We start from the raw sequence: 13241 nt of genomic DNA on the forward strand, positions 1-13241 counted from the left end.
AGTCATGACTATTGTCATTTTATGGCATAAAAAAGGGAAAGAGACAGCTCAACCAAAAGGGGGACATTTTCATCACATAACACAAGGGTTGTTACCTAAAGTAGGTTGGGATGAATGAGAGATGCAATAAAAATATATGATTAAATAAAGAGAAAACTCTCATACACTAAACTAAAATGACGTTTCGGTCTAGCAGACCTTCATCAGGTATGATGAACATTTCTACATATATACAAACACTAATCATCCAATCAGAGGACTGCTGACACTGATTATTACCTGAAACTGCTTTGCATCATCAGCCAGACAATATAGTTAAAAAAAAGCACACTAAACATTAAATACAGCTACATGTAACCTTACATACCCCTCGAGTCAAAACATAAGTATCATGATTTATCATCATAAACATCATCCTACAATAAATGCCTGAAAGTTCCTCAAATGGTCCCAAGATGTAAGCATGTGAATAAATGGAGCAAATAGAATGATCAGTGAGCATCAATGCAGCCCAAACAACAAAAAAGTAATAAACTACTCCAGGCTAGAGACAAACTACGATAAAGTAAGAGAAATTTATGTTACTCTTAGATTTTTCTTTTTAAGAAAACAAACATTTTATTTTTAAATCCAGTTGGAAACCTTAAGAAAAAAACAAAACCCAAGGCTCTCAGAAATGGGAAAACTAATTTCTGACATTCAGCAATTGCCAACTACAAATTACACCAACTGGGGCAAGCAAGCCATATATCTAATAAATGAAGCATTCCACATGACCAGCTTTTAAAAAACTATACACATTAGACAGCAATTGTCCTTCCTCTGACACACCTGTCATACATTCAGGTTTGCAGAGAATCTTTTCAGCAGTAAAAAAAGATGATAAATTGACTTGATTATGCCTGTTTAGCATAAACTAGGTGTTCTAACAGCATGTGGTTCAAGCATCCAAAGGGGAAAACTCTACTAGTTCATCCAAAAACCAGCGTTTGATGTCTTGAATCAACAGTTTCCCAGTGATTCCAGTACATGAGGCCTATTTAATGAGCTGAGCTGCTGGTTTGTGCAGCCACATCACGCAGGCAACATCCCTCTTATGTACTCCAGGTAAAATACATACTTGCATCAGGTGCCGCATCAGCCAGTCAGGGTGTGAGTGGAGCTGTGTGAATATTTCAGGCTTCTGCCTCCTGCAACCTGGTGCAGTCCTAAATTACGACGTGCCAAATAATTTCTTGGCCAGACAGCGGCCCACGTATCGACAGTTTCCATCAGGCTGTGGGATTTCTGTTGGTGCCATCATGTGTGCAAGTGACAATCAAGATGCAGACCAACAAATGCACGTCAATTATTCAAATTAGTATTCATGAGCTTGACAGTGAGGTGAGTGGAAATCAGGTGCCATTCAGAAAGCCACGTTTTCATGTTCAAGTTATCCTTCATTTTAATTAAAACAATTTCTTTAAAGTAAAACTTCAAATACATGAAATAATTGCATATTCAGAGAGTCTATTTTATGTGTTTTATCTGAGTAATGTCCAATGGGCATGTTGCCAATTTAATCTTTGTGTGCTGTCGTCCTAAACGAAACTGAATTACAGGCACAGAGTGCATAAAGACAATGCCTCAGCAAAAAGAGAGAGAGAAGAAAGAAGAGCACAGCAGGAGAGATTAAGAAGGTTTGGAGAAACCTGTGAGCCCAGAGTGCTCAAACACACACACACACACACACACACACTGTGTACATCAAACAGTCAGAAACAGCTCAAGCATGTGGATATTAGTCCACCCAAGACCTGTGTAACTTTACACAGCCGGAAAATGAGCTCTAATAAATTTATGACAACCGTGTTACAGCTCAATCGCGTCCACTAAATGAAGTACAAAAATAGCAGCACTCCATCACCAGTTGCAGTCTGGACTGGGATTTAAGCAATAATCCACAGAGGCCCAGCAGCAAAGGGTCAAAGTCGGGTTTAATGTCGTTCAACAATAACCGCCTTTCCATTGATTTATCTGACAAAGGTGTGCAGCCACATTCAAAGTAATTGCATTATTAATTATGCATTATATGTCTTTCTATTCCACTGCTATTAATTCGGAATAGGACACGGATGAATGCAACAACGCATGCAGACAATCAATGATTGAGAGTGTGTCATTTCAGCAATGGGTCAAATCAGTGACACATGAAAAAATAGCAAGTTATAAATTATAAAATGTGTTTTCTGCACGCAGGATCCTTCCTGTGTTTTCTCAGTAGCAGAGAAGTAATAAAGCAGATGGGGGACTTTGTTTTGTTCGCAGGGGAGGCAGAATATCTGTAATCTATACAAACAGGTGCAATTCTCCCCTATCCAATCTTGTGAAGACACATTAATGATAGCACTGGCTCGCCCTGAGCTCTGTGGAACGGCAGTGGTGACAGACATTTCGGGAGGGCTGCTGCCTACCTCTAAAGTTCCCATTGCTATTGTTTAGATCACAGAGTTGCACATGGCCTGAAATATTACAAGGTAAAAATAACATTGTATGAAACAGAATACAGTTCTGAGAAGTTTTTTATACAATATCAAGGGAAATCCATTAAGAGTCTCGAAAGCAAAGCAGCTTTACGACAGATTTGCCCCCCCAAAAACAGATTAAAGTCAGGGGTGTTCTGCACAGATTTCACCTTTCTTAATGACATCAATTAACCAAAATTAAATCCCAATATTGCAATCAGGTATAATTCAACATCACCTCTGATTTGCACCTGTAATGATGCAGATTTTGATTAAACAGCGCTTGAAAGTAACCGCTTTTCTTGGTGTGATTCCACCCAAGTGCCTGTCAGGTGGGTTTGACACAGCGGATGATAAACCGGGTGCCTAAGAGGTTTGACATTCACAAGAAAGCATTCATCACTTCATGATACTAATCTCTAATGGGCAGCTTCACCTGACATTATCTGAATTTCCCTGAATGCAGTGAAGCCTGCACCTCCTGTACTACTGAAATAATCCAAACAATTACTGTATTTGCATTGTGTTTCTGCAGTGAGGAGCACAGGAGGAGGAGTTGAGTTTCATGTAAAGACTGTTTTGTATGTTAACAACAGATCGAGATCAGTAACCACATTCAAATAATGAAAATGAATTTCTGCACCTACTGCAGATCATAAATGACATAAAACAACATTAATAACCACAGATCAACAAGCTTTATCCCCCTGAGATTTCTTAGCCGGCCAGTCACATTATTGACTTAAATGATTTTAACTCATTTTGCAGGAGCATGAGGAATCCAAATTTATTGACTAGAACGTAAAATATCACCCATCTTTTGCCCATTTGTTTACCAGCAAAGACAGACTTATATGTCAGTGAAACTACAAACTGCTCCATTATGAAGTTTTTGCTTTCAGATTTAATCCCTCTTCAGTATCAACTTCTAATGCACAACTTGTGTTTAATGCCAACTATTTATAGCTGTTGCAGCAAAAAATGCTTTTATGTAAAGGAGAATATCATTTGGTTTAACAACTCATGATAATTTCATGATCTGGGACAGTCCAATCAATATTATGGAAGATGGAAAGCACTGTTTGGAACAAGTCCAAGGCAGAATAACAGACCTGAACTCATGATGTCATCCAGATGTAGAAATCTTAGGCTGCTGCTACTTACGATGAATGAGGGGCCTGATTTTATGGACCTGCTTAATGTTTTTTTGAGGGTCAAAAGTTTCACTCAAACCTGGAACACTAAATCTTGTGCTTAGACACCCAGTCTTTCTCTACTTAATTGCTTCTTTTCTTTGAAAATATGAGCCATCTGTCTTCTGTCAGGTTACATACATGAGTAAAAATATCTACATATGGATCTTTTTTTTAAAGTTACAACTTTATGACCAACTTAATTTCAGAGTGGGGAATCTTAATGAGACCAGAATATTATAATCATCAAAATACACTAAATGTCATTGCTCTCATGTGTATATAACCTGGGGGGCTTCCTTACAATCTGTAATTGTTGCTTTTTCACCAGACATTTGCATGAAAAAAATGGATATGCATGCATCACTGCTCAGTTTCTGGGTCCTGGAAGACAGCTATCCTCCAGTGGGATTTTTTTAGAACGGAAAAACACACTCTAAGCCCTACCAGACTTAACAGACTATATGAATAAGAATGAACAATATCTCAGCAGTGATATATTCCACATCTGCAGATAGAAATAGGACATGTGCATACCATGAGAGAAGACATTGAGCAGAAGTCCAATGATCATCATCCTGTCCGGTGACATTGGAGAGTTGGGGGGACTGGGGTGAAACTCGCACCCTGCTCGCTGCAGCTCAGTGACCCGTCTCCTGCCACATCCAGCCTCCTCCTCCTCTGCTGCTGCTGCTGCGCCCGCACGGACCGAGGTGGATCGGATGCGCTACCTCCCGCACAAAGTTGGCTAAACACTGAACCGTGCGCGCAACTGGAGCGATTCAAGTTCTCGCGATTTCTGTTGTCCCATTTATTTCTCGGATCCCAGTTATATTGATCTCTGTAAGCGGAATGTAAATCTAAAAAAAAATATCCAAAAAGTTTCTCTGCGGCTGATCAGCAGTCAGCACCAGTCGGACTCCAGCCTCCAAGTGTGTCGCATTTGGACTTGGTTGCGTCGCAGCTCCACAGTTGTCCAGCCAGAGTTGAGATCAGTGCGCTTAGACTGGATGGCGCATCTCAGTTGAAGGCGCACTGTGATTGGCCCCCTGAAAACACTGAGTATGCCCATGGGGTGTAAAACTGTTTCCTGTGGGAGAACAGCTGGGCTGTTGCAGCCATTACTTCAGGCATCAACATGATGGACAACACAAGGTGTATACTATTAAAAAGTCAATTATGTTCAGGGGGGTTCAACATTTGTAGCATAGCAACAGAATTATCACTCACTAATCCGCTTAATTAACCGAACTGGTTTTGTTTTATTGTCTTTTAATGGTTTTAAAAGCTGCCTGTGTTCAAAGCAAATCTCCACTGAATGAACAGTAATGGCTTTGACCTTCACACTGAACTTATTAAAAATGGGTTTTGTACTCAAACTGAAGACTGCATCTGATTGGATCGTGTTTTTGGTAATAAATATTGGCTTTTTTTCCCCCCACAGGTGACTTTAAGTGTAGCTGAGGTGAGCTTGAATGTTAAATTAAATATGTTCCCTCCTCTGCCTGGAGACCAGTCTGCATCCCAGCAGCCTTTTCTATTCCTATCAGCTTACAGCAGGACTGGGACTGTGAAATGTGTACTTGTTCCACTGCTGCAGCTGACCTGTGGGAGGAAAGGGTTGATACAGAGGGGATGACATGCAGCTGTGTACTCACCTGTAACACCGAGGCATCCTGTTCTTTCTTATCCAAACAAACTCTTGTTGTGCAGTTTGTGTCTGTGTGTGTGTGTGCAGATACTGTATACTCTGTATTATTCCCCCCCAAGGACATAAACACAGAACTAAATTTGGAAGTTTGATCACACAGCAGCTGCCATTTTTTGCTTGCAAAATATTGACTGTTTTGGTTAAGAAACAAATCTAACTGATTACAGATTAGGATCTACTTTTGTAAAAGTCTCTCAACGCTGTTTTTTTTTATATCTATACATTTAGCGTTATTTATAGATCTGTCTTGAGGCATTTCTATGAAGTAACCAGAATTACAGTAAAAATGCAACACTAAAAATATGATTAAATAAACCCTACACTTCCTCTCATACAAGAAAACAAAAGCACAATTTATTTTGCAATTGTGCAAAAAGTGCTTGCCATTGACCTCTTGCCCTCCCTGTAATTAAAAGACAGCAGAGGGATTAGTGGATTAATTTACACCTCCTGTTCAGCTGGATGCTCAAGTGGCAGTAAGAAACACAAGTGGACACTGACTGTCATTAAAATGCACATCCAACCAAATGGAGAACAACAGAGCTACGCACGTAATAAGGCGCCGTTATCGCCATGGCAGCACTTCACTACATTCAGACTAAAGTATCTTGTTAAAACAAAACATTGCACAATGAGTGAGTGAATACTCTCCTCAGTAGTTTGGCAGTTTGACTCTGAGTGTACGGCATCACAGCAGCTCCTCCATGTGGTCAACCCTGTGCACTGGATAAGACATACAGAGGTTACTGTGAGTAACACAGGTTCAAACCTCCAATCATGTGACCTTTGACTTATTACTGTGAGATAAAGGTGTTTACTGTACAGCCAGCGTTTTAATCACAACACTCTTATCTGAGTTTTATATGGTCACTGTAAACATGCGTCGGTATAACGAACTATAAACAACACCCTGAAGACAACTTAAACAGCTGGCATTTAATGAAGAACATATTTGGCTTCTGGTTCTGTTGTTTGATGAAGCTTGAAATTAAACATAATAATATTTAAACATAGTAAACAGTTTTTTTAAAATTGCTACAGGAACATATGATCACCTGGACTATAGTATCACAATGATGACACTTCGAGAGCAGCAGGAAGTCAGCAATACATTAAGCGTCACTGGCCTTTTAGTCGTCATACATAAGTTTATGTTGGATGTAGGAAACCAGCAGCTGTAACTGACCAGATAAAGTGGGAGGTCAAGCCCACCACTCTAAGATCCCACGATCTATGGAGTGACTACATGCCGAACCCAAAAAGGTCACAACTAACTTGACACAATTAATACCCAACAACAGTAACACACAAGTGACCACATCAAAAGTGAAGTGCAACCACCACGACACAACTGCTGCCAACTTAACCCAATAAATGTGTAGTTCAGAGACCACAACCCAGCAGGTTACAAACCACAAGTCACTGCTCACACGTGTTTATCGCAACTACGCCAAACAGTGACTCAACAAACATTAAGTCATTTCATAAAACAAAGAAATCACAACTAAGATGCCATGTGAAGAGAAAAAATCTATGAAAACAAGCTGTTGAGGCACTGCAAACCTGACCTGCCTACCAAGATGGCTAACCTAGCTCGTTTTCAGTGGCTTGGCGAGCTCAGGGCTATTTAAAATGCTGAATTCAGTGCATGTTGTAGCCAACTGTTATACACTGAAGCATGCCCCCACACCAAAAATAAAAAGGGCAAAATAACAAAGTGGCAAGCTCTTTAAACCTGCCCGGTGTAAACAGGGTGCTCACAACTGAAATTTCAGTAACCCACACAAAGCAGAACTAACCACTAAACAAAGGCCACTAGAAAGACATAAACACTTACATTTGCCTTACCTCATGGCCTTTATCCTGGACAAGCCCCCATTTGTTACGGCCCACCCTTGGGCTGCCCCGGTGGAAAGTACTCTACACCACCGACCAAAAATAAACACCTAGACAACTTTAAAACAATCAAATCAATTGGATTCATAAGCAAATTCCATGCAAACAAAACTCCAATACTGAGAGGCAGCAAAACCAGCAGCAGAGGCCTTTCTCCTCTGCTGCAGACACAGAGGTTTTGAGCATCTCCTCAACCTGAACGGGTGCGCCTCGTAGGGTAACGCAGCACACCTGCACAGATGTACAGGAGAGCAAAGAGCTACAACAGCACAGAACACACACAGCCATAAAACATAGATAGATGTGTGGTTTATTTTATATGGACATCAGCATTAGAAATGTACATTTATGCACAAAAACCAGATGTGCTGTGTTTAGTGTTTGTAGTTAAATGCTTATGTGCAGCTGTTCGCAGGAGGCTTTTTAAAAAATGTTGAATATTACAAGGAAAAAAATGCATCACCAAGTAACCCACACACACACACACACACACACACACACACACACACAGAAACCCATCAATAAATCCATACACATAATACATCCACAAATACCACAAATACATCCCTAAAGATACCTCCACAAATAAACACATTAAAAGCCATACACAGAAACACAGCCACACACAGTGCAAAAAGCTGATGTGGTTTTAAACGCAAGTTTCTCTTTAAGCCATGATTTAATACCTCTATTAAAACAATAACACAGGGTTGCACTTCAGTTAAGTTGGTAGACAGTTGCATAGCGTTGCTCCTTTAACAGAGAAGACTGATTTTCCAAATGAGGTTTTCGTTTATTGCAATGCGGCCGTTATTGTTTGTTGAGGCCCGTGTGTTGGCTTAAGTGACGTGCTGCCGTCTATAACGAAATGAGCAGAGACGGAGCATGACTTAGCATTTAAAAATAAGCTTTAAGTGACAGTGAAGCTTTAAAAGCTTAACGTGTTTTTTTTCAAGATGTGACAATGATGCCACTTCTTTAAAATATTCCATCATTGTATTTCTACTACATAATGTTTTTGGTTGGTGTATTTGTACCTTGCGTTCCTCTGCATGCAGTAGGCCTAGGTTTAAGACAATTTTACTCAAATAATGGCCCACAGGCCCAAACGATCCCCCAACAGGATGCCAGTTAGCCCACCAACATTTTCTAATTCACAATAAATTATAATAATCATAAAAATTCCACCCATGATTTTTTTCCCATTAGTTTATTGCTCTTTGAATGTCAATGAGTTGCCAGAGTTCTTTAAACACATCACAGAGCTTGTTTATCAAAAGAAAATGCCATGCTAGTATCCCTCAGACCCCCTCAGCAGAAGTTTGGGCTGAGCCCAGAATGTCAAATCCTTGAAACATCCCTGCACACACATGAAATGTGCACGGCTGCGTCTGGATATGCCTCTTGGCAAAGTGGACAGCGAATGTCAAAAGGTTGAAAACAGACAATTAAATGGAAAATTGCCAGATGAGATTTTCTTGATTTTTCATGTTTATTCATTTTGTTTGATAAATATTATAAAATGTGTTTATTAATTGGCCCCTGGCCTCCTGTCATTTTGCAAAAGTGGCCCCCGGGCAAACTAAGTGTTGTGTCACTGGGCTGTGGGTTCTGCTCATCAGATAAATAAAGAGAAAGACATCAAGTCTCTTGTCGCCCTCTAGTGCACAACTTTGATAAATCCTAAACTGGATGAATGAAACTTTGATTTTAGAATCCCTACAATTATGCAGAACTTCTCCCCATCTGTGACACCCAATAAAACAAATTAGAAATTATTTTTTTAAAAAAGCTAGGTAAAAATGTCAAGGAAAAAGAAAAAAGCTAGGGAGAAACTATCATAACATATTGAATATTATGTCAGAGAATTATTTTAAATTTTTAAGCACTTTTTGCAGGTCATTTCTCTGTTCTGAACTTTCATTTTTCTGTTTTCTTTTGTTCTGACTAATTTTGAAGTCATTATCTTGTGCTGTTTTTAATAATTTCTTGCAATTTTAGGGGGTTACTTCTTCTTTTGTTGCTCATTGCCTCCTTCCAATGTTTTAAAAAGAAATCAATCCAGTGTGCTCAAGTTTCAAATGACTTAATAACATTTAGGTTTTGGGCAGCACATTATATAACTACTCAAGTGTTACTTGAAAAAAAAAAATCCACTGTTAACAGTTAACCTACCTGTTAATAGCCTGCTGAATAGGCAAGGTTACATAAATGTTATATATTACATTAAATGTTACCTAAATGTGTTAGTGCACCTCACTGAAAAGCAAGCATATAGTTTTATATTGCATCCATCTATTTATCGTCACATTAAAAGTGACAGTAGCCTTACATTAGATAATGTGCTGTGAGTAATTAGGCAGTGATCTGGGCACGGACAGGCCCTACATGTCTCTGCGGAGTCCTTGAAGGCTCTGTACGACCCTGTGACTTTGCTCTGAGACAACTGTGAGGGCCAAGCCTCTGTTTTCATTGGCCTGAGGGCGTGACTGTGCGCGTGAAGCCAAATAAGAGCAAGTCCACGTAGTAACTCATTTACTTTTCCGTCTAAATTTAGTTACTTCACGTGTATTTTGTAATATCAGGATTTACTCACCGAGGCCCCAGAAATGTACGCGAAGTGACGACAACACTCACCGAGCAGTTTCATTGGCAGAAAGCCGCGTGACGTTGACGGATTGGCCAATATCCTCAATCGCAGTTCTCGCGTCTTATCGCGATCTATTGTGCTAAATAAATCCGCAACGCGGCTTTACAATCGGCCATTTCGTCGGTTTAGGCCATCAGCCGTAGAGGGCAGTGGGGATTTATCCAGCTTACTGGTTACCTGAAAGGCACATCAAGAACATCGCAACATGAATGAGACAGCTATTTCCTTCGCCAAGGATTTCTTGGCCGGTGGCATCTCCGCTGCCATCTCCAAAACAGCCGTCGCCCCAATCGAGAGAGTGAAGCTTCTCCTTCAGGTAAAAAACTCCGGAAGCCTCAGTAACGTTAGCCGGCTAGCTTGTGTGTGATCTTGCTAACAGCCGCTGGACAAAGTTAACCGCTTATCGATGCCGGTTGTCATCGTGTAGCTATAGACTCAATAGTGTAACATAGCTCAGTAGCGTCTGAGGATACAGAATTAACGAAAGTCTTAAGAGCGACGGGTTGTAGCATTTGAGGTCATCACGGGATGGGAAATGACCTACACGAGCCCGGCTGCTAACGTTAGCTTCCCACGTTAACCTTAGCCGGCGCAGCTAACAAAGGACAAACGCTGGTAGAGATGTTGGGACACTGTGTACAAATAGACGGCAGCGCTGCTTAGTTATTTACAACAACACTGTTTCATAGGCAGTCGACGGAAGATAACACTTCTGTTATATTTTAGCTTTAATTGACGATGAAATGTCTCTGGTGGGTAATTTACTTCTTGGTGTTAGCTAGCGTCAAGTGAGATGGCTGCAGTGAGGCCCAGCCAGTCATTCACAGCCGAGTCAACAACTTTAACACTTCTTTGAGTTTAACCCGGACTACGACAGTGTTTGTAATCATTTGCACATGAACCCCTGGTCGTTTTATTTTACAATCATGTTAATGTCAGAAGACGTTTCCTCGCCAATTAATAATTGTATATTGATAAAGACTCAGCATAGCAGCCATGATCATTTGATCGCCAGTCAACGCTGCTGTTAAACTGCACCTGCACGCAGACTTCTGCAGCAACTTTTACAGCTTTAACGCACATCAAGGTCATAACAAGGAGACCTTGTGATTGACGTGTGCTCAACAGTTAATTAGCTTCCCTATTTTAGTCCTAACTGTTCTTTCTTTCTCTTTTTTTCCAGGTCCAGCATGCCAGTAAGCAGATCACCGCAGATATGCAGTACAAGGGTATCGTGGACTGCGTTGTCCGTATCCCCAAGGAGCAGGGGTTCCTGTCCTTCTGGAGAGGTAACCTTGCCAATGTCATCAGATATTTCCCCACCCAGGCCCTCAACTTCGCCTTCAAGGACAAGTACAAGAAGATCTTCCTTGACGGCGTCGACAAGCGCACCCAGTTCTGGAGGTATTTCGCTGGTAACCTGGCATCCGGTGGCGCCGCTGGAGCCACCTCTCTGTGCTTTGTGTACCCCCTCGACTTCGCCCGTACCCGTCTGGCCGCTGACGTGGGAAAGGCTGGAGCCGAAAGAGAGTTCACCGGTCTTGGAAACTGCCTGGTTAAGATCTTTAAGTCCGATGGCCTGAAGGGTCTGTACCAGGGCTTCAATGTGTCTGTGCAGGGCATCATCATCTACAGGGCTGCATACTTCGGCATCTATGACACAGCTAAGGGTACGTGGATTTTACATGTACGTACACTTTAACCATTGAAGAGGCTCTTGCATCTTCTAGATCTGTAATCCCTCCTCCCTCTTTGTGTTTACAGGTATGCTTCCAGACCCCAAGAACACCCATATTTTGGTGAGCTGGATGATTGCACAGTCTGTGACAGCTGTTGCTGGCCTGACCTCATACCCCTTCGACACTGTCCGTAGACGTATGATGATGCAGTCTGGGCGTAAAGGAGGTAAGTTATTAGTTATTTTTAACGCCTTGCCTGTGTACCGTCTGTTTACGTCTCCAACACAATTTAACTTCTGCTCTTTATCCTGCCTTTCTCAGCCGACATCATGTACAGCGGGACCATTGACTGCTGGCGCAAGATCGCACGCGACGAGGGTGGCAAGGCTTTCTTCAAGGGAGCCTGGTCCAATGTGCTCAGAGGCATGGGCGGCGCCTTCGTGCTGGTGTTGTACGATGAGCTGAAGAAAGTTATCTAATTCGTCATATTGTCACATCACTGTCCAATTTGGCTAAATGTAATAACTCTCCATTTCTATGGACTCTGCATTCTGCCTTATTTATGGGAACAAACTATAGTGTCTCACCCCCTAGCTGTGGGCGATTGCTGTACGTTGTGCATCTTTGATTTTAAACGTTCCACATCCTCTTTACCAATGTCATTCCTGTTAAAGAAATCTGATACCTCCTCCTGTCATTCACTAGGTTTGTATGGTCCCGACTTGAATAAATTTATTCTGGGGAACAAAGTAAAAACCATGATGTCAAACTGTCTCCTCCACTGTCTACTGCATGAGATGAGCACTCAACTGGATAATGAAATGCACGAAGTGGATTACACCTAACTGCTATATTTACTCGCGCTTATCTCTTCCTGAGCCTTCCTGGTTTGACCGTGGTCACTACAGGGATTGTAGAGTAGAACACCTGAGCGTTTGCTCCTTTTGAAAAAGCCCCGACAGGCTTCTTAGAGTCAGCGGCACGGTGCTTGTTAATTTTGTGGTGATAAGTTATTGACCTATTGAGATTTTCATTGTTTTCTAGGAAGCCTTCCACATCAAATTTAAATGACTTTCAGGAGTACAGTTACTTAGTGTTAACAGCGGGGAAATGCAGACAAGCTGTTGGGAGGGATCCATTATTACATTTGTGTATATTTTACTGGCCCTTAGGAGCATTATAGAAATCGTGTGCATCATGTTGCTTAAACATCAGAATATGCAAATCAGCGCCCAGAAATCCTGGAGAAAGTGGGTTTTAAAGATTTAAATGTACCTGGCCCTGCAGTGCAGAATAACTACACATCCAGGTGGTGCACACGATCTATTCTGACAGCAGCCACTTTAAGTAAATGAAACCGCCACCGCAGTGCATGAATGAACTTTGTTATGTGTCCTGGGCTGACTTCAAACATGTTGAAACTGGTATTGATAAGGTGGGACAGACAGCAGTGATTGGTTAAGGTTTGGCTACATAAATATTTCCTTTACTAGTCATATCTGCAGCCAGAGATAATACAATTAAAACAATATTAGAGGGAAAAAAACCTATAGATTTGTTCTTGGTACTATAAGTAGATGTTATCTGATATGCAAATAAACTGCTTCT

The 13241-nt window shown here is 41.2% G+C and overlaps 1 protein-coding gene across 1 annotated transcript; it reads left to right on the forward strand.

Moving 5' to 3' along the window:
- Positions 1–10059: 10059 nt before the first annotated feature.
- Positions 10060–12389, forward strand: si:dkey-251i10.1 (uncharacterized protein LOC100038774 homolog). The gene is made up of 4 exons (XM_042499223.1): positions 10060–10270; positions 11138–11624; positions 11719–11859; positions 11955–12389. The coding sequence occupies exons 1-4, from the start codon at positions 10160–10162 to the stop codon at positions 12110–12112; spliced, it is 897 nt and encodes a 298-aa protein (XP_042355157.1). The 5' UTR covers positions 10060–10159; the 3' UTR covers positions 12113–12389.
- Positions 12390–13241: the final 852 nt, after the last annotated feature.

Source organism: Plectropomus leopardus, chromosome 13, assembly GCF_008729295.1.
Source record: "Plectropomus leopardus isolate mb chromosome 13, YSFRI_Pleo_2.0, whole genome shotgun sequence".
NCBI classification, from domain to species: Eukaryota; Metazoa; Chordata; class Actinopteri; order Perciformes; family Serranidae; genus Plectropomus; species Plectropomus leopardus.